At 43.5% G+C, this 23,134-nt stretch overlaps 1 protein-coding gene across 1 annotated transcript in view; it reads left to right on the forward strand.

Moving 5' to 3' along the window:
• Positions 1–650: 650 nt before the first annotated feature.
• LOC124613611 (atrial natriuretic peptide receptor 1-like) overlaps positions 651–23,134 on the forward strand; it is a 917,955-nt gene continuing 895,471 nt past the window's right edge. The window contains exons 1-2 of the mRNA XM_047142326.1: positions 651–858; positions 14,098–14,257. Of these exons, the coding sequence (XP_046998282.1) occupies positions 651–858; positions 14,098–14,257 (368 nt within the window). The remainder of the gene's footprint in view (positions 859–14,097; positions 14,258–23,134) is intronic.

The raw sequence follows: 23,134 nt of genomic DNA on the forward strand, positions 1-23,134 counted from the left end.
GTGGTATGCGCATCAGAATGTCAATCCTAAGGGCCCGGGTTCGATTCCCGCCTGGGTCGGAGATTTTTCTCCGCTCAGGGACTGGTGTTGTTGTCCTAATCATCATTATTTCATCTCCATCAACGTGAAAGTCGCCGAAGTGGCGTCAAATCGAAATACTTGCTCCCGGCGAACGGTCTGCCCGACGGGAGGCCCTAGTCACACACACATCCAAGCCCGAGGCGGATTCGAACCTGCGACCGTAGCTGTCACGCGGTTCCAGACTGTAGCGCCTAGAACCGCTCGGCCACCCACGCCTGCGGAAAAAGAGTATTTAAATTACTTATGACCAGAAAGTACCGCTATACAGTTAAAAGAAGCGAAGGGCTGTGGCAGACGAGAAGTTTTGAAGGAACTTTCACGAATGCCCTTACGTATTTTTAGTTTTACGATAGCCAACTGCTGTTCATAGGCAAAGATAAATTTCTGTTCCGAAAGCCTGCTCATCGCATTTGACTGATGCTGGAAGCAGTGATAAAATTGAATGAGGAGAGGGAGAGGATCTTCAAAGGTCTGAAAGCGAAACTCGGGCGGCGGCAGAGTGCGAAAGGCGGCGGCCCAGTTCCGCCGCCGGAGGGCGGGTAATGGATGCCCTCCGCCCCTCCACAGCGATGCATGAAAGGCGGCCCCGGCGCAATCCCATCACGGCCGCCTGCAAGGCGAGGCCAGGACGGCGCTCGCCAGCGCCCTGGCCGTCGCCGCCCGCTGCTGCTGCCGCTGCGTCAGCCACAAGTGCACTCCAGCCGAGGGGCCGAATGTTAACGTCAGCTCGGCGGTCCTCGAGTGCTCCGCTGCGACACTCGGCCGGCACGTATTTTGGTATATTGCCTGGAGTGTACGGCGCGGCTCTTCTCAGCCGAAAAGGAAATGGTGGCAGTCGCTCTCACTGACTCGTCTGACTGTCGCCGACGGCAGCCGCGAAGCGGAGAACGTACGGCAGCAGGTGGCCTCACAAGGGACGCATAGAGCCAACAGGTTATCGATTTCGCCCATCGTTTCACGAATGTAGAACATAGTTTATGTAACCAACGCCGCTCTAGTACGATACGCATCTGAAGCGCTTTCGAGGAACTGAGATACAGATTAACAGGCTCATGCTGAATCAGCGGGAAAATGCCCCTATCGGAGCACAAAGAGACCAATAACCTCCTGTTTCAAAAACTCTCACCAAACGCAAAGTCCCAAGCGACTACAAAAAAGAACAAGTGACTCCTGTGTTTAAGATGGATAAAAGAACGGACCCACAAAATTACACACCAGTATCTTTAATATCGCTTTGCGGCAGATCCTAGTATTCTGAGTTCGAATATAACAAATTTACTAGCGACCGAATCAATTCTCACTTCAGATCCTGCGATCCATGGATGAAGGGCAACAGGCAGATTCCATATTCCTAGTTTTCCGTAAAGCATTTGACACGGTACCTCACTGCAGACTCTTAACGAAGGAACAAACTTACCCATAGGTTCCCACATATGCGAATGGCTCGAAGACTTCTTAATTAATAAAAACTACTGTATTGTCCTCGACGACGAGTGTTCTTCAGAGACAAGGATATCTTCAGGAGTGCCCCAGGGAAGTGTGATAGGACCGCTATTATCTTCTATATACATAAATGATCTGGCGGGCAAGGTGGCCAGCAATGTGCGGTTGTTTGCTGATAATGCTGTCGTCTACGGTTAAGATGTCGTCGTTGAGTGACTGGAGTTCGATACAAGATGACTTGAGGAAATTTCTGGTTGGTATGATGAACTGTAAATGTAGAAAACTCTAAAATGTAGAAACTCTAAACGTTGAATAATGTGAGTTAATGCGGATGAGTAGCGAAATAAAACTGTAATGAAACTTCCTGGCAGTTTAAAACTGTGTGCCGGACCGAGACTCGAACTCGGGACCTTTGCCTTTCGCGGGCAAGTGTTCTACCATCTGAGCTACCCAAGCACTACTCACGCCCGGTCCTCACAACTTCTGTAAAGTTTACAATGTGAAACTGAAATACAGATAAACCAATTTTACACCTCATACTGGATCTTACGTGCAGAAAAAAATTGGACATGCTTCAGTACCACAACATGGTGTTATCAGAACCCTTCTGATGATAATGAAGACACTATTTATTGGTGATATCTCACTTTATAAACCATGTTTTCTCCTCACACCGAATATTACGTTGGTATTTTACGTGTACAAGTAGGGTACTTCGAACCTGTGTGTCTCGGAAACGGATAAAGATGTGAGGAACATTTTCAATGTTGCTAGAGATTTGGATCTTAGGAATATATCGTAAAAATTTTTTGTCATTTGCTATGTATTCCCTCTCGAAAATGCGGTTCCGTTTAGGTACACAAAAGCCATATTTTTCGGCTTTTCTCAGGAACTATTCATAAACTAAATGATACTTCCATAAGTCCTTAAGGAGCACCGTTGGCCGCCTGTAATTCAAAAAGAACCAACCGATTTAGACCATTTGTCTAAGCTGGAGGATGTTGTAATATCCAAACGTTGACCTTGTAACGTAGGACGATCCTTCTGCTGAGTCCGTAGCCAAATTTTTTATCACCAGCAGAGCCCGACGTATGGACCTGGAAAAATACCGTTTTATGCGCGGCGTCTTGGAACATATTAGGTAGCGCACGCTGTCGCATGCGTACCGATGCTACAAGGTGGTCCTGAGGTTTACAACCAACCTTATTAAGTAATAACAGAGTGATAAACAAAAATTTGAATAATTACGAGGTATCAGTCTGTGAGGTTATGTTATGAGCACTCCGGTCATTTCAGAAGCCGCCAATTTTGGTGCAACTCGTAATTTTCAAACGGCAAGGTGGTCTTGTAACTTAATGAAACAAATAGAAAATTACATGTGTAAGATATTGGTGCTTCCATTTAAGAATAGCTTTATTCAATCTCGAGATGAGAGTGATGTTTTTTTTCTTACACGTGGCGAAAGTTGGTGACGTAAACTCAAACCAAAGGCACTAAGATCACCCTGGTATCAGAAGAGAGCAACCAACGCCATTTATTAAAATATTCCTGCCTCTCTGTATCGTCAGAGAAGTGAAAATTGTTTTTGTATGATATCTATTACAGAAGTGGATTTGTATTTCATACGGACAAATTCCTATACAGAATGCATAATTTAATCGCCGCTGTATCGTGTAACAACTCGAAACCTTGAAGTGAGTTGTCTTTGAAAGACTTAGCGGAAATACGGCTGTGTATCCTTGTTTACAACGGGTTGGCTGTTGCGGACGATTCCTTACTAAAACATGATCTTTAAGGACAGACTACTGATTTTTATGATAACAGTAACTCAGGGATGGTTTACGACTATGTTATCGCGACCAGGAAGTTATTCTTAAACACTTCATGGATTAAGCGTTCTTGACAGTTCCTGCTTCAGAGTTACCACCAGCATATATTGGGTCGTCTTCCATCTCTTCTTTCCTTCGGCAGGTAATCCAACGCTGGTTTGGAAGTCTGGTATTTTTTATTCTGTCTAGTGGTTAGTATTTTATTATGTAGCAATTTAACTTTTAAGTTTTTGCTAATCTTCATATCGTATCCACCCTCCTCCATCCTTTAATACCCCTTGAGAATCTCGTTTCTGCCGATTGTATTTTATTTAGTTGCTTTTTGACAGCATCCATGCTTCGCTTCCATGAAGCAATGTCCCTAAAGCTATTGTTTTTAACAAATTTCACTGTCGTTACTTTCCTACCTTAAAAACTTTTATTTTTAAATGTTCTTTCAGTGATCCACAAACAACTTGAAGTTTTCTAATTTTTTGCTCAATGTCCGCGTCATTACAAAAACTTATATCATAACCATGACATTTAAAATTCGATAGTTGTTTTAAAATGTTGTTTTCTAACACAGTCTTTGGTCTGACTGCATCCTTTTAACATTCTTTATATTTATTTAGATTTTAAAATTATAAGATTTATAAAGGTTATTTAAAAGATACGTGGATTACTGTAACTTGGTCTCTTTTACCTGAATTATTATTTGATCGTCTGCAAGGATAAGAGTGTTTGAATAAATGTTTTTTGGGGTCTCCTCTTTTGAATAGATTTTTAGCTGGAGCTGCTGACCAAGAGAAGTATTTTGCAATTTTCCCAGTTCCTATTGAGGATGTAAACTTCTTAATCTGCATATTACACAGGTATATTTAATAAGTTTCATACTCACTCTATGTCACTCAGTTGCCTTCTTATTTTTTCAAGGTCTTAATATTAAACCTAGTTCTTATAAAGTGATAGGGGCTGTTTGTAGTATTCCATTTTCATTCGAGCAGTGTATTTCTGTTTCATTCAGCCCCACATTATGCCATAATGAATTATAATGTTTTATGCATTGTTGTTCGCTATCTTTTTCTGATTTATTTATGTGCTTCATTTGTTTATATCCAATTAGTTGCCTTGATACACATCATGCTCTACCTCACTTGTAGACTTATTCCTTGTTTCCTCGTGAGCTTTATTTTCTTAGCAATTGTTCTTTTCCTCATATATTTCCGTTTTATTTTGTAAATGTATCTTGTACCCTTTCCGTTTTTCATCTTCTACTTGGGTTCCACATTCTCAACCCCTTCTTATTTCTCATCTTTTCCTTCTTTCACAAAACTTCATCTGCAGTTTTATGGATTGTCTGTGTTATATTTTCCCATTATTTATGTACATCTTCATTAGTGGTTGTTTCTGTTAGATACTTCGTCTATTTTCGTAAAGAGTTTTTAAACTTATTTCTTGTAAGATATACACCTTACACATTTCTTCATTGCGTTGTTTCTACCCCATTACACGATTATTCTAATTTAAAATTGCGAAATAGTGTTCCGCATATGTATCAGTACCTCTGTGTTGTGTACATCTTGTGCCATGAGACTTAACTTATTACTGACTATTACGTAATTCATTAACGCTCTGTAACTTATACTGCTCCGTGTAAGCTTATGAATATCTTTCTTGAGAAAGTATGTATTTGTTAATTTCATATGGATGAAAGTTGCAAATTGTCTAAGTTACTCTCCAGTTTCATTTAGTTCTGTTCTCCGCAAGTTTCCACAACATTTTGAATAGGTGCTTTTCCTCTTCGATCACTTGAATTTCCATTGATAGTTGCTCACATCTGAAACGTGTATCTACTATAGATTAAGTATTTTATAAAACTGTTTTGTTTCATCTTTCTTCCCTTCTTCAGGAGCGTACATCGCTACCACTTTCATATGACATCATTGTGTTCTAAATCGTGCTGTTTCTATTCTTCCATTTGTGTAGGAATAACTTTCTAATCCCTTCTTCAGTTTTGGTCTGTTAATATGGCTGTTATATATCAAGCTCTTTCTTTCTGCTCCCCTCTACTAAATATGATCTCTCGTTTCCTTTAACTTCTCTTTTGTTCTTTCGGAAACTATATTTACATACTTTGTATTTAGTACTTCTAACACTCCTTCCAGGTACCGAGTTATCTTTTATTAAAAATACAGGTCTAGAACTTTTAACATATAGTTATTAGAATGACCATGATATTTTCAATAAACTTACTTTTGGGGGCATAATAACTAATATTTACGTTACTTGAAACAAACTGAAGTCCAAGTGCAGCTTCTCGGCTGAGATATGGCATATGTCTTTCACTATTGAGGCAAACACGCTTGCAATTAGTTGTGAGAGCCGTGAATCGGATTGGCTTTCATTTAATCGTAACACATCAATTTAGGAAACCTCACATTTGTTGTGGTCGTTGACCTATATTGCCGCTTGTGCTTAGTTACTGTAATATCATTATTCGCACTGTTTAAGCTGCAGCTTGTTGTTGTTAATCAACACCGTTGGCGAACGCCCCACGGACTTGCATACTCCATCGGAAACATTTATGTCCGCAGCATTACTCATTCATTGCCTGGTTATCTGCGTATCCGCCAAAAAAGCAGAACGGCTCGCTTTTACAATGCGGTTTGAGGCGCGTAACATCCGATTACGGGGCGAGCGCAGCTGCCGAGGTACAATCAACAGCGTTACGCCAGCGGCAGACATACGGCTCCGATGCGCTCTTCCATTCACCGATAAAATGCGCGGCGTTGTCACCACAACGATAGCGGGTGACGCTGAACGGGAAATTCCTATCAGTCAGTCGTTTTAATGTGTTCTCAATATTCTCTGCGTTCAGCATCATTTGTTGCTGTTCACTCCCAGAGAGTAGTTTCGCTGAAACGATGCACATAAGAGTAAAGAGTGTCTGTAAATTTCACGCAAAATACTTTGACTCTATTTTCTATCACTCTCGTTATAAATTATCTGCTCAGCCGGTTTTGGCATGTTTCATTAATAATATTCATTTCTTTCGTACAAGGAAAGAAAATGCTTTTCTGTCATATTGTCTTCGACGGCATAAAGGAAAGCAGTGGTTGAGGAGGGAGTGAGACAGGTTTGTAGTCTATCCCCGATGTTATTCAATCTGTATACAGCAATAAGTGAAGGAAACGAAAGAAAAATTTGAAGTAGGAATTAAAATGCCAAGAGAAGAAATAAAAACTTTGAGGTTTGCCGATGACATTGTAAGTCTGGTAGAGACAACAAAGAGCCTGGAAGAGCAATTAAACGAAATGAACAGAGTGTTGAATTGACAATATAAGATGACGGCAAAACGAGGATAATGGAAAATAATCGAATTACAGCAGGTGACGCTGAGGGAATTAGATTAGAAAATGAGACACTTAAAGAAGTAGATGATGGTCGAAATAGAGAGGATGTAAAATGTAGACTGGCTATGACAAGGAAAGCGTTTCTGAAGAAGAGAAATTTGTTGATATCGAGTTTAGATTTAAGTGTCAGGAAGTCTTTTCTGAAAGTACTTGCATGGAGTCTAGCCATGTACGGAAGTGAAACATGGATAATAAATAGTTTAGACAAGAAGAGAACAGAAGCTTTCGCAATTTGGTGCTACAAAAATGGTTCAAATGGCTCTGAGCACTGTGGGACTTAACATCTGAGGTCATCAGTCCGCTAGAGCTTAGAACCACTTAAACCAATCTAAGGACATCGCACACATCCATGCCTGAGGCAGGATTCGAACCTGCGACCGTAGCGGTCGCGCGGTTTCAAACTGTAGCGCCTAGAACAAGAAAAAGGGGCAGGCTGATAGCACCTGTGTTACGACATCAGAGAATAACTTCCATGGTGTCAGAGGATGCTGTAGAGGGTAAATATTGTAGAGGAAGGCAGACTGGAATAAATACGACAAATAATTGATGTGGTACGTCGCAAGTGCTGTTCTGAAATGAAGAGGACGGCATAGGAGAGTAACTCGTTGCGGGCCGCATCAAACCAGTCAGACGACTGCCAACAAGTGGATCATTGAGAAAGATTGGGGCACTTACATTGGTGAATATGGAGTCAGTTCTTCCTCGTCCTATAAGTGTTCGGAATTGGAAAGAAAATCGGTAATATTAGTACTACGTACTTTCCACCATGAACTGTACAGTGGCTTCCGGAGCACATTCGAGGGTATTTCGAGAAATTTTTAGTTTGGTAACTCGAAATGGAATAGGAACAAGCTACTTACCTGCGTGAAACTTTATTTTTCCTCAGATTCCTCACCAAGGCCATATCGCAGCATTTCACCCTACGACGAAAGTAAGTGCATACCAAAACATTATAAAAATGAAAACAAAGATTTTATCCTTGAGGATATGGAGATCTATGTTATACACTCCTGGAAATGGAAAAAAGAACACATTGACACCGGTGTGTCAGACCCACCATACTTGCTCCGGACACTGCGAGAGGGCTGTACAAGCAATGATTACATGCACGGCACCGCGGACACACCAGGAACCGCGGTGTTGGCCGTCGAATGGCGCTAGCTGCGCAGCATTTGTGCACCGCCGCCGTCAGTGTCAGCCAGTTTGCCGTGGCATACGGAGCTCCATCGCAGTCTTTAACACTGGTAGCATGCCGCGACAGCGTGGACGTGAACCGTATGTGCAGTTGACGGACTTTGAGCGAGGGCGTATAGTGGGCATGCGGGAGGCCGGGTGGACGTACCGCCGAATTGCTCAACACGTGGGGCGTGAGGTCTCCACAGTACATCGATGTTGTCGCCAGTGGTCGGCGGAAGGTGCACGTGCCCGTCGACCTGGGACCGGACCGCAGCGACGCACGGATGCACGCCAAGACCGTAGGATCCTACGCAGTGCCGTAGGGGACCGCACCGCCATTTCCCAGCAAATTAGGGACACTGTTGCTCCTGGGGTATCGGCGAGGACCATTCGCAACCGTCTCCATGAAGCTGGGCTACGGTCCCGCACACCGTTAGGCCGTCTTCCGCTCACGCCCCAACATCGTGCAGCCCGCCTCCAGTGGTGTCTAGACAGGCGTGAATGGAGGGACGAATGGAGACGTGTCGTCTTCAGCGATGAGAGTCGCTTCTGCCTTGGTGCCAATGATGGTCGTATGCGTGTTTGGCGCCGTGCAGGTGAGCGCCACAATCAGGACTGCATACGACCGAGGCACACAGGGCCAACACCCGGCATCATGGTGTGGGGAGCGATCTCCTACACTGGCCGTACACCACTGGTGATCGTCGAGGGGACACTGAATAGTGCACGGTACATCCAAACCGTCATCGAACCCATCGTTCTACCATTCCTAGACCGGCAAGGGAACTTGCTGTTCCAACAGGACAATGCACGTCCGTATGTATCCCGTGCCACCCAACGTGCTCTAGAAGGTGTAAGTCAACTACCCTGGCCAGCAAGATCTCCGGATCTGTCCCCCATTGAGCATGTTTGGGACTGGATGAAGCGTCGTCTCACGCGGTCTGCACGTCCTGCACGAACGCTGGTCCAACTGAGGCGCCAGGTGGAAATGGCATGGCAAGCCGTTCCACAGGACTACATCCAGCATCTCTACGATCGTCTCCATGGGAGAATAGCAGCCTGCATTGCTGCGAAAGGTGGATATACACTGTACTAGTGCCGACATTGTGCATGCTCTGTTGCCTGTGTCTATGTGCCTGTGGTTCTGTCAGTGTGATCATGTGATGTATCTGACCCCAGGAATGTGTCAATAAAGTTTCCCCTTCCTGGGACAATGAATTCACGGTGTTCTTATTTCAATTTCCAGGAGTGTATTAAGACCTGTAAGGATGATGGTGCTGCAGACTCTCCAACATTTTGTGGGTGAGAGATGCGGTATGAGTATTGGGTCGGGTGAATAGATGGGATATCGGTGGGGATATTGGTGGCAGTAGTTGGGTAGTAGTGCAGTTATATATAAAAGGAAAAGGTAGGGGAGGTTGCAGTTCTTGGGATGAGTAGATTTCAGGAATTATTTCGTTCTTTTGGAGACGGTTGAATATATGCTTGGAGAGGACACGAAGGATGATGAATGCGGTGGGATCTCGAGATTCGATTTTTCGAGAGATGTAGGACTAACTGAATGAACGTCACCTAAGACTGCCTCAGGCCACTAAATAACAAGAATCAACTTACTAGCCCGTTTCCAGCATGGACCGTCATCAGAATATTAGAAAGAAACTCGATACGATACTTTGTATAATAGTAGCAGACATCGCGTGGGATCCTGTGTCACATGTTTGGCGTAACTGTCAAGTTATGCGACATGTTAGAGGTGATGTGGAAACTTTGTATGCCGATAGGGGTCTTAAGGATTTTTGAGAGTTAACCGTTGTTTTCTGACCCTACATATATATTCCATAGAAATACTGACACAGTTTTTAAACTAATTCATGGTCATTTCAAATGGCTCTGAGCACTATGGAACTTAACATCTGGGGTCATCAGTCCCCTAGAACGTAGAACTACTTAAACCTAACTAACCTAAGGACATCACACACATCCATGCCCGAGGCAGGATTCGAACCTGTGACCGTGGCGGTCGCGCGGTTCCAGGCTGAAGCGCCTAGAACCGCTCGGCCACTCTGGCCGGCAATTAATAGTCTTTTATCCTTCATAATTCTGTGATAACGATACCTGATTCGAAATACAGTATTTAGAAACAAACGGTTAAACTTCCTCAAGCACAACGTTCATTTCACAGAAGTGTTTGCGAAGGCACTGATTAAGTAACATTAACATTGCTTTCCGCAAAGCTAATGAGAGCTTCGTGTAATAGATGACGACTCGTACACAGCAAATGTCTTTGCTGTTTGTACGATCTTAATCTAATTATGCCGAAAATTGTTATACCCTGGCAATTATTGATTAAATTACGTAGACGATTGACCCGAATTGTGGCTGTCGGTGGAATTGCATTCAACGACGAACTCCAACAGCAGCGCTAACAGTGGGGCTATAAATGTTGCGTAAGATACAGCACCTGGCAGTACAGCTTGTTGTTCCAAAAGAATCGTTAACTGATCACATAAAGGAAAACCCTTTAATATAGTGGAGGGTGATCTAATACTGAAGTAATTCGGTTACATGATAGGCAGCTATAAATGAAGGGGTACAAACCGTTTCAAATGTTACGCAAGGGTTATGCAAATTCCTAGTTTTACTGTACAACTAAAGAAATTACATGATCGTCATAACCTGCTCACTGATAGTTTCCATGAGGGTTCAAGGATATGTGCAGCACAACTGGATACCTTTAGCCAAGCGGACCCACTTTTATGAACCTAACACAAAGGCATACCGTGTTCCATTGCAATTTAAATAAACCCGTTAAGCCAGAAATTTCTACACGAGCTAAAAAATAAATAAATAAATAAAATAAAGAAACGCAAGCGAATCGCGTGTTGAAAATGTGCTTTAAGCCAAGGGAATCTAGTGACCTCCCCCTAGTAGATGAAGCAGCATGACAAAATAGCAGACCAACGTCTGTAAGATACCAAACCTCAGTCAGAAATAGTCTCCCTTCTGGTCGCTCTCTCTCCCTAACTGAAACTGACACTAAGCCTATGATTCGCTCCCGCAAGGCCAAGTCCTTGACCTCCGTGGGACACGCCACATGCTGCCGCACACAGAGTTACCTCACTGCGACCTTCAGCTCTGAGTTGTTGAATATTCTTCTTATATGTGGAATAACTTAATTTTTGCTAAAAAGAGTAACTGGTCAAATTGGATCTCTTAAGACTTTTATTGCGGCTTTAAATACATCACGTAGTAGACGATAAGTATGTTGTTACAGGAGACTTTCTGGCTAACGAACTTCTGGTCATTGGGTGTACCTCAAAACCCTGGCTGGCACAGAGGGCTCTTTGCCATGTTTGACTACTTTTCCCGTCAACACAAGTATGTCTTCAACTCTCTTGGAACGGCATCGAGACAAGGCCGAATACATCATAATACGCGAAACAGGACTTTATCTTCATCTACATCTACATCTACATGGATACTCTGAAAATCACATTTAAGTGCCTGGCAGAGGGTTCATCCAACCACCTTCACAATTATTATTCCAATCTCGTATAGCGTGCGGATAGAACACACACCTATATCTTTCCGTGCGAGCTCTGATTTCCCTTATTTTATCGTGGTGATCATTCGGCCCTATGTAGGTCGGTGTCAACAAAATATTTTCGCATTCGGAGGAGGAAGTTGGTGATTGGAATTTCGTGAGAAGATTCCGTCGCAACGAAAAACGCCTTTCTTTTAATGATTCCCAGCCCAAATCCTGTATCATTTCTGTAACACCCTCTCTCATATTTCCCGATAGTACAATACGTGCCGCCTTTCTTTGAACTTTTTTGATGTACTCTGTCAGTCCTATCTGGTACGGATCCCACACCGCGCAGCAATATTTTAAAAGTGGACGGACAAGCATAGTGTAGGCAGTCTCCCTAGCAGGTCTGTTACATTTTCTAAGTGTCCTGCCAATAAAATCCTGCCAATAAAACGCAGCCTTTGGTTAGCCTTCCCCACAACATTTTCTATGTGTTCTTTCCAATTTAAGTTGTTCGTGATTGTAATACCTAGGTATTTAGTTGAATTTACGGCTTTTAGATTAGACTGATTTATCGTGTAGCCGAAGTTTAACGAGTTCCTTTTAGCACTCATGTGGACTGTAACCTCCCCCTCACTTATCGACCTTAATGACAGTGAAAAATTAAACCGCGTGTACCTAATGGAAATTTGGGAAAAGCAATCGTCACCGAAGTTAATTTGTCGGTAAAGAGGGAGGAAAGGGTTACTTCTAAATGAAAGGAAAAATGCAAATGAAACTGGTGGAAATTAATTTTGAAAAGGGGTAAAGTTAATAAAGAAAGTAAATGTGCGGCCGTTACGTTAACAATTAACTAGCGGTAATTACATATTTGAGATTTGGGGGAAATTACGGTCGCCAGTCCTAAGGACAATTACTATAGTAACTGAAAAAGAAAGGTTATTGCACTTATAATTAGCACTAGAAGCGTGGCAACTAAAGGTTTACACGTGTAGTGTGAAAACTGAAAGTTTGTCAGAAGAAATAAATTTCGCTACACTCTGACTTAATTTAGCAAAAGAATTAATAAAACCGGAAAATCGAAAGTTAATTTAGTGACTGAAGTTAATAGTGAGCTTTCTTTCTGAAGCACATCGAAATTCAGTAAAATACGGTTAGTCTTGGACTACCTCAACAATCATTTCAAAAGCTACTTGAATCTTCGCAATTTAGAAATAAGAGATTTAACTTTGAACTTGAATTAAATGATTCTGAACAATTAACAATAGTAAAATTTAGTACGTACCAAGCTGAGCTACAGTCACAGGTAAGCTAAAATACGGTAACAAAACTCGCACTCTTAATTTGTGCTTGTGTAATCTAAATATTGTAGCCAGCTATGAATACCTTAACTGAACTTTGAAATTAAAGCAGTGAAATCGAATGATGCTGGCGTTTGAATTTCAACGACACTCGGGTTCATTCCGGAAAAGGAAGGAACCCTGCTTGGTAATGCAATTGGGACAATGAGCAACAAAGGTTCATGCTACGTTGCTGTAATTTAGTTATGAAAATGGAACAGTTTGAAAAGCTGAGGTCTGCCATACAGTTCTAAAACTTTACGTGCTTCCAGTCTTCCTTGTTGGTAGATTGAAGGTTTGAAGCCATCGATCGAGGAGGTGACGACAGTCACTCATTGTCGGCCGTCGCTATTGCAGAAGCTGGATGTTGGCGCGCCTTCTTCTCGACACGGTCACCAGGCGAAACGGGCTCTTGATGTGCGCCAGCTAATTCTTCCCGTCCGCGACACTGTGTCAGAAACTATCATAGCAAGTCGAGCGCAATTACATGCTGCCCAACCCCGAAAGCGCGGCAACTCGCGGGAGCGTCACACAACACACCTGCTCCACTGCACCACCCCAGCCAAACTCCGCTCTGCTCGCGCTCCACGCGACAGAGTTAACACTACCAAAGATCCTAATCAGTTGGGTTCTCCACACGACCTATCGATGTATTCGTTCGATAGCATAGTTTTCCCTAGGCCAGACCCAGCGTATAAATACAAATAATATTCACAAAACAAACCAATTTTAAATCGACATAAATGCATAAATATATACAAATAGTAAAACAATTACAATATACAAAGACACAGAAATGTTATATCTTCAGGTAACAAAATAAGGAAAAAAAATTTGCAGTGCAATAGATGGAAATAGGAGGATATGCATTTCCGGCGTTACAGGACGACTTCACACTTGTGCCATAATAAATCATCTTACATAATAATTACAATTTTATGGTCTGACTGTTATCCAGAATAAAAAAATTCATATAATTCCACTGATAAGGCTTGCTCATTTTATATTCGAAGGTAGTTCGAGATTTCGCTACCACTCAACGAAACTATTTGTTTCCAATTTTTGGCTACAAAATGTCTGGAAAAACACGTTCCCTCACACCAGCTAGGCAGCGAAGCCCGTCAGAGCTACGATGTTCTGGAAGAAAATAGAAGCCTGGTGAGTGCACCTCTTGCGCGCTTGTGAATCGAGTCGACGCAGAGGAACGGTGTGTTCCAGTGTCAGGGAACGTAGTGCTGCTTTAGCTAAACCCTGTACAACTTACCAGTCAGCGACAGCCGTGCGTGTGACGACACCTGTTGTTGCAGGGACCGCGGAGGCGGCCAAGAGCCCCGCGCCGCAGCAGTCGCGGACGCCCCCTGACGAGGACGAAGCTGTGCTGCAGCTGCTGCGGCGCTGCTGGGCCGACGAGCCGGCCGACCGGCCGGACTTCCACGCGCTCAAGGCCGCCATCCGCAGCCTCAACAGGTAAGCCGCGTCTCTCCGCTAACACGAGCTGCCTACCCTCGCTTTAAACTCGCCAGCGGAACCTGTGACGTCAACTGCGGTCTCCGTACACTCGGACACTTGACTTACACGTCTCCGCCACTGTCCATTTAACCGTAAAGTCGTTCGCTTGAGTCTACGGCTGGAATACAGCGCAGAAAGGAAGGCGAAACTACACTACTGGCCATTAAAATTGCTACACCGAGAAGAAATGCAGATGACAATTGGACAAATATACTATATATATGATTACATTTTCACGCAACTTGGATGCATACATCCTGAGAAATCAGTACCCAGGACAACAACCTCTGGCCGTAATAACGGCCTTGATATGCAGGGGCATTGAGTCACACAGAGCTTGGATGGCGTGTATAGGTACAGCTGCCCATCCAGCTTCAACACGATACCACAGTTAATCAATAGTAGTGACTGGCGTATTGTGACGAGCCAGTTGCTCGGCCAGCATTGACCAGACGTTTTCAATTGGTGATAGATCTGGAGAATGGGCTCGCCAGGGCAGCAGTCGAACATTTTCTGTATCCAGAAAGGCCCGTACAGGACCTGCAACATGCGGTCGTGCATTATCCTGCTGAATGTAGGGTTTCGCAGGGATCGAATGAAGGGTAGAGCCTCGGGTCTTAACACATCTGAAGTGTAACGTCCACTGTTCAAAGTGCCGTCAATGCGAGCAAGAGGTGGCAGAGACGTGTATCCAATGGCGCCCCATACCATCACGCCGGGTGATACGCCGATGTGGCGATGACGAATACACGCTTCCAATGTGCATTCACCGTGATGCCGCCAAACACGGATGCGACCATCATGATGCTGTAAACAGCACCTGGATTCATCCGTAAAAATGTTTTGCGATTCGTGCACCCAGGTTCGTCGTTGAGTACACCATTGCAGGCGCTCCTTTCTGTGATGCAGCGTCAAGGTAACCGAACTGATAGTCCATGCTGCTTCAAACGTCGTCGAACTGTTCGTGCAGATGGTTGTTGTCTTGCAAACGTCCCCATCTATTGACTCAGGGATCGAGACGTGGCTGCACGATCCTTTACAGCCATGCAGATAAGATGCCTGTCATCTCGACTGTTAGTGATACCAGGCCGTTGGGATCCAGCACGGCGTTCCGTATTACCCTCCTGAACCCACCGATTCCATATTCTACTAACAGTCATTGGATCTCGACAAACGCGAGCAGCAACGTCGCGACACGATAAATCGCAATCGCGATAGGCTACAATCCGACCTTCATCAAAGTCGGAAACGTGATGGTACGCATTTCTCCGCCTTACACGAAGCATCAAAACAACGTTTCACCAGGAAACGCCGGTCAACTGTTGTTTGTGTATAAGAAATCGGTTGGAATCTTTCCTCATGTCAGCATGTTGTAGGTGTCGCCACAGGCGCCAACCTTGTGTGAATGCTCTGAAAAGCTAATTATTTGCATATCACAGCATCATCTCCCTGTCGGTTAAATTTCACGTCCGTAGCACGCCATCTTCGTGGTGTAGCAATTTTAATGGCCAGTAGTGTATTACGGGAGACTCACGACATAGCCACTACCAGCAGCAACCCGTGAGCGTGACGTGAATAAGATTAAAACTTGTAAGGGTGTTGCAGCGCAGGTTGTGCTGAGAAAAAAAATTCGCTACGTTTTACCATTTCCGTGTTATTTGTCCCTGAAGTTATTCCATCAAAACGTCATATGCACAAATTCTAGCAGCCTTTCAGAGATAGTGTCGCGGAACTTGTTGTTCGTTTGGTTTCCTCAAACCGAACAAATGTACCTTTTTCTCGCTTAGCTTAAATTTATCTCTTCCAAAAAAGGTACATTTTATTTGTTAATGAGCATTCGAACAACTGGTAACTTACGGACCCACAGGTTGCTGTGCATTACCTTATTTTAACGCGTACAAGCGCTTGAATTTGCATGTGCAACGACCTGATTGCCTAACATCAATGCTCGGAAACAGCGCAACATATACAATTTTTTTCTAAATGCTTATTAATCAGCAAAACCTCCCCTACAAGCTTTTCAGAATGTTTCTGACCTTTCTATATATACTGGGCGCCCCACATAATTCCGCCATCTGACATATTTCTGAAATGAAACAAAATGTGAAAAACACATTTGGCCAGTGATGCGCCAGTGTCAAGGGCTCACAGAATGAGTAGAAATGCACAATCCCTACAAGTAAGCCGGCCGCAGTGACCGAGTAATTCAAGGTGCTTCAGTCGGGAACCGCGAGACTGCTACGGTCGCAGGGTCGAATCCTGCCTCGGGCATGGATGTGTGATGTCTTTATGTTGGTTAGGTTTAAGTAGTTCGAAGTTCTAGGGGACTGATGAACTCAGATGTTAAGTCCCATAGTGCTCAGAGCCATTTGAACCATTTGAACCCACAAGTAAACAAACAGAACGTTTAACACGAAGTTTTTTAAGATTGCACGTGAATGTTTTTGTACAGAAATGAAAACTCTATATACAGTTACTGGTGGCAGACTTGGTTTCATTGCTCTTAACCTTATACTTTTGGAATAATTTGACTTTACGAAATGAAAACGATGCTGTAATGCCGTAATGCGGGTTGCCTGCACTGTCCTGAAGCTTGCTAGAGGCAACCTTTCAAATGGTTCAAATGCCTCTGAGCACTATGGTACTTAACATCTGAGGTCATCAGTCCCCTAGAACTTAGGACTACTTAAACCTACCTAACCTAAGGAAATCACACACATCCATGGCCGAGGCAGGATTCGAACCTGCGACCCTAGCAGTCGCGTGGTTCCGGACTGAAACGCCTAGAACCGCTCGGGCACGGCACCTTTCTCTGCACATTATGGCAGAAACTGTGGCGCCGTCGCCGACCTTTAAAGTCTACGTATTTCAGAAGATATGAGGTTTAGAACACTGAAACAGGGTCGCCGTCACTAGTTATATTTAAGTCTTCATTTCCGTAGAAAAAACATACATGTGCTGTTTGAAAAACGTAAATTTGTATTTAAAGAAATGTTTGTTTATGTTTATGGATTGTGCAGTCCTACCCATTGTGTGGGCCACTGACACAGGTGCGTCCCAGGTCATTTGAATATTTCACATTTTGTTGCTTTTCGAAAATATATAAGGAGGCATTCAGGTGGAACACCCCGGAAAAAATTGTAACACCAAAAAGTAACTAACGAAAAATAAAATTTCTCGAATGCGTTTGCCTAGGTGGAAAATTTAAGTGAATGACATTGCTATATCACAGAATAATGTAAGCACGAGATAAGCTGCAGCAAATGTCAAATGATGGTACATTAATAACCGGTGTAGCCGCCAGAATGTTGATGCCGGATTTCTTTTTATGGGATGGAGTTCCAAGCCTGCTGCGCGTGGTCGGTCAATAAGGGGGGGGGGGGGTGCGCTTAATGCTGCTTTTGGATGAAATAGAGTTGCCGTCTGATGGTGTTCCATATGTGCTCGATTGAAGACAAGTCTGGTGAGCGAGCAAGTCTAGGCAACACGTCGACACTGTAGAGCATGCTGGGCTACAACAGTGATATGTGGACGAGCGTTATCCTGTTGGAAAACAGCCTGTGGAATGCTCTTCATGGATGGCAGCACAACAGTCGAATCACCAGGCTGAGTACAGATTTGCACTCAGGGTTAGTGAGATACCCAGGAGAGTGCTGCCAACTGCCGCCCAAATTTCTGCTGCAGATGTAGTTCGATACGCCAGAGTCATACTCCGAACACTATGGTCTTCCCTCTCGTTAGCGCCACGTGGCCGTCCTGAGCCCAGTCTCCTTGCGACCGTACATTCTCATGACCATCGCTGCGAGCAATCATGCACAGTGGAAACATTCCTCCCAAGTCTTTCTACAATATTGCACAAGGATCTAGCTTCTCACATCCCTTTAACACGACCTCGTTGAAACTCAGTGAGGTGCTGATGGCTTTATCGCTTTAAAGCCAGTCTTATCTAACAAACTCATCACGTCCCGTCTCCTAGGTAACTAATGCTCACGACCGTTACAAAGCGTATTTAAAGCAAACTAGATTTGCATCCTAACAGCGCTACCCGACACGAAATTTGAGAAGACAGAATCCTTCAGGTGCAAAAACACGCAACCAACTTTCTTTTATGTCGCACAGCTCTTTCTTGGTGATAAAAATTTGTTATCTTGTGCGATTGGCCATTGTATTCAATCTTTGTCGTATCCAAGCAGCTCTCATTTTTTCTCCATGGATTTTTTAAGCCCAATTTGTTCCTCGTCTGGTGGGAGCTACAGTCTCTGACAGTACTTCCCAGTGTGTGGTAGGCGTTACTTATATGTATTTACACATGTATAAACATTTCTGAAGACTGCTGTAGATTTATTAAGTATTTAATTTCTGTTCAGAGAAGTCTAACAATTACACTACACTCTTTCCGACACATCAGTGAGTCTGTGATAACAGCCCAAGAAAACGTATAAGAACGAAGTGTATTGTCTAAATTGTGATTAATTGCTGAAATAAATTGCAACAGTCTTCCGGAAAGTTAAAAAAATGAATGATAAGATACATAAGACGCTATTAGCCAAAAATGGAATTTGCCATGAACAATAGAATTCACAAATAGAGCACATTTTATTGCACTTACGTAAGAGTGACGCTGCTCTGTACCCTGTTTCCGTTTGATGGAGCACATATGTTGCTTCATGGCTGATGTGGAATGAGGAAGAATACAATCATTTTGTTTGGATTGGATAAATTTTGTTTTTTGTTTGAAAGGTTGTGTGCAACATCGAACTTTTTCCATATATCAATATTTCTGCAATGGAGCACATTTGTAGTCTCATACCCTGTATCATTCGATTTTTGTCTTGCACCCTCCACAGCCTCAGAAAAACTAGCTTCGTCATCCGTCTGATCCCATTTCGCCCTTCCAGTGCTAGTTTACAACAAAGATTGTCACTCGGCTTCCACGCTACATCAGGATTTATCATACACTAGTTCACGCTTCAGTGAGAGAGATCGAGTCGTCGATTAGGAAGCGAAAGCATCACCGTCGTTGTCAGACTCGTCCCACTCGCGGAGCTACGGAAGCAAGGAAGGAAGCCGATAAGGCGCTGAGTTTATATTGGCGACTATCCAGTGGTGACTTGATTTCTTAGGTATGGAACTCCCAACATGAGACCCGTACTAGCTCCGTTTCTGATCTCTACTTTCTACCTGCGAACTGTTGAGTCATACAGTGCTCTGTTGCTGCTACGAAGCCAGTAACTAGCCTTCCAGCATTATGTATCTGCTTTTCATCTTGAATGGTACCCTCAAGAGTTTATTAATTCTTGTGGTTGCTGCTGGAATGCAAGAAACCTATTGTATGCACCAAATAAGTTTGTCACACAGCATAAAAGGTAGCATAAATCGAACCTCCTACCACAGAAAATTAGTTGATGTATTCAGGTTGTGTCCTTCCAACTAGTCTCGTTCCTGGGCTAATTAAGCTAGAACTTAAATAAGAGATATTAATAATAAGAGATATTAATACGTATTCAATGAAATTACGTACAAAATAAATATCCAGAGTGATAAACAGGCGTGGCACTGTAGTAAAAGTTCTGAATACATGTCTAACCTAAAGTCTGTGAACGTTGGCTAGCTAATCTCCCAACTGCTATGTCTGCACTGCTGTTCAGACTCTAACAGCGATATCCACATCGGCGCTCGGCGTTTACTGTCCGATGATCAACGATTGATTGCTGCTGCTCTATAGCTGCGGCAACTGTGTATGACAGTTTAGCAAGTGGGTCTGGTAACAGTTGATGACCTGGTACAACTGCTGATCTGCAACAACTGACCAAATGAAGCTGTGCGGCTGCTTTTACCCGTGAACGGCGGAAGAATCGTTGTCTGTGATCCATTTGACGGATGCTGGAAGTAGTTCCTGGTGTCAGTGCTCTCTGTGGCGGCAGACGTATTGGCACATGTAGTGGACTACACGATCATAACCTGTGTCGTACGACGCTTGGAGACTACCTGGCGCGTAAAGCGCTTTGTACATACAGGGTGTTACAAAAAGGTACGGCCAAACTTTCAGGAAACATTCCTCACACACAAAGAAAGAAAATGTGTTATGTGGACATGTGTCCGGAAACGCTTACTTCCCATGTTAGAGCTCATTTTATTACTTCTCTTCAAATCACATTAATCATGGAATGGAAACACACAGCAACAGAATGTACCAGCGTGACTTCAAACATTTTGTTACAGGAAATGTTCAAAATGTCCTCCGTTAGCGAGGATACATGCATCCACCCTCCGTCGCATGGAATCCCTGATGCGCTGATGCAGCCCTGGAGAATGGCGTATTGTATCACAGCCGTCCACAATACGAGCACGAAGAGTCTCTACGTTTGGTACCGGGATTGCATAGACAAGAGCTTTCAAATGCTCCCATAAATGAAAGCCAAGAGGGTTGAGGTCAGGACAGCGTGGAGGCCATGGAATTGGTCCGCCTCTAACAATCCATCGGTCACCGAATCTGTTGCTGAAAAGCGTACGAACACTTCGACTGAAATGTGCATGAACTCCATCGTGCATGAACCACATGTTGTGTCGTACTTGTAAAGGCGCATGTTCTAGCAGCACAGGTAGAGTATCCCGCATGAAATCATGATAACGTGCCCCACTGAGCGTAGGTGGAAGAACATGGGGCCCAATCAAGACATCACCAACAACGTTCACAGAAAATCTGTGTTGATGAGGTGATTGCACAATTGCGTGCGGATTCTCGTCAGCCCACACATGTTGATTGTGAAAATTTACAATTTGATCACGTCGGAATGAAGCCTCATCCGTAAAGAGAACATCTGCACTGAAATGAGGATTGACACATTGCTGGATGAACCATTTGCAGAAGTGTACCCGTGGAGGCCAATCAACTGCTGATAGTGCCTGCACACGCTGTACATGGTACAGAACAACTGGTTCTCCCGTAGCACTCTCCATACAGTGACGTGGTGAACGTTACCTTGTACAGCAGCAACTTCTCTGACGCTGACATTAGGATTATCGTCAACTGCACGAAGAATTGCGTCGTCCATTGCAGGTGTCCTCGTTGTTCTAGGTCTTCCCCAGTCGCGAGTCATAGGCTGGAATGTTCCGTGCTCCCTAAGACGCCGATCAATTGCTTCGAACGTCTTCCTGCCGGGACACTTTCGTTCTGGAAATCTATTTCGATACAAACTTACCGCGCCACGGCCATTGCCCCGCGCTAATCCATACTTCAAATGGGCATCTGCCAACTCCGCATTTGCACACATTGCACTGACTGCAAAACCACGTTCGTGATGAACACTAACCTGTTGATGTTACGTACTGATGTGCTTGATGCTAGTACTGTAGAGCAATGAGTCGCATGTCAACCCAAGCACCGAAGTCAACATTACCTTCCTTCAATTGGGCCAACTGGCGGTGAATCGAGGAAGTACAGTACAGACTGACGAAACTAAAATGAGCTCTAACATGGAAATTAAGCGTTCCATGACACATGTCCACATAACATCTTTTCTTTATTTGTGTGTGAGGAATGTGTCCTGAAAGTTTGGCCGTAGCTTTTTGTAACACCCTATATAGACTATAACCAATTGAGGACATAGAAAAACCTAAACAGTTACTTAAAAATTCACGGTTGTTCCAGCGTTCGAATACGCTTGGCTCGTGCATGATCTCCTTAGCACTCCTACAGGATGGAATGATAGCGCCCACCCAGATGGCATAAATATCCAGAAGAGGATGTATTGGTAAGCACCACATAGAAGCCCTACATCAAACTAAACTGTAGGTAAAACCGAAAATATGCGAAATCCATTTAAACCAAATATTTCAGACCTAATGATTCAGAACCGTCTCGAAATTAACTGTTTAAGGGTACGTTACGTGAAAGAGACGGATATGACTCTCCGACTTTAGGCTGTTAAGAGTCTCTTATTTGATGTCAAACAAGTACACAGACACAGGTTTCTTCGCATGAAGGCGTGGGTGAAAGTAAGAAGGTGTCAATTCTGTTCGCTAATGCGGTTGCCCCAAACAATTTATACTACAAATCCCTCAGTTTTCCCGTTACCCTCTCTGTATTGTCTCAATGATAAATGGTGTTACGTCTTTCGGCAGTCAATTTCACCCAGTTTGTGCAGAAGACATCTATATTTTTCGCCATTTGTTTTCAGGCAAACTAATCGATAAATGGAACCATTTTACACCCTGGTACACACACGTATTACATTTTCTGGTAAACGAAAAAGGCTTTGTCTGTTTAGAGACTTCAGTTTCCACTCACCGCTCTTATTGTTCTTTTCTTGGTTATTCAGTGGAGCCAAACCTCAGCAACATTGAAATATTAATACACCAAATGATTCTTATTTTCCTTAGAACTCTCAAAATTTGCTTTTGCTTCTGCCCGACAGTCTTTAAATGGTGACACCATTAAAAGAAAGAAGGATTTCTCATAATTACTTCTGCACGTAAAACATACGTTTCTCTCCTTTCTGAGGTTCCTCAGCTACTACATGCTCCTTCAATTATCCATGTTGTACCGGGGACGTTTTCACTGTTTTCACCTGTGACTGTAGTTCTAGGATGATCTTCAAGTTGGATCAGCTCTGAGTATGAAAATGACGAATTTAGGCGTATGTGTCTCATCTGCTGTGTTTAATTAAACGTAACCTTTATAAACCTTTACCAATTTTCGCAGAAATTTCCGTTTGCGACGGAACAAAGGATTTTATGATGAAATTGTATTTCAAATTATCCATTAGACCGAAGGACATGAGAATGACTGCTTTAAAAAATACGTGACACTTTGACACTCTGAACAGCAGTTAC

The sequence above is a fragment of the Schistocerca americana genome, chromosome 4 (assembly GCF_021461395.2).
Source record: "Schistocerca americana isolate TAMUIC-IGC-003095 chromosome 4, iqSchAmer2.1, whole genome shotgun sequence".
Classification (NCBI taxonomy): Eukaryota; Metazoa; Arthropoda; class Insecta; order Orthoptera; family Acrididae; genus Schistocerca; species Schistocerca americana.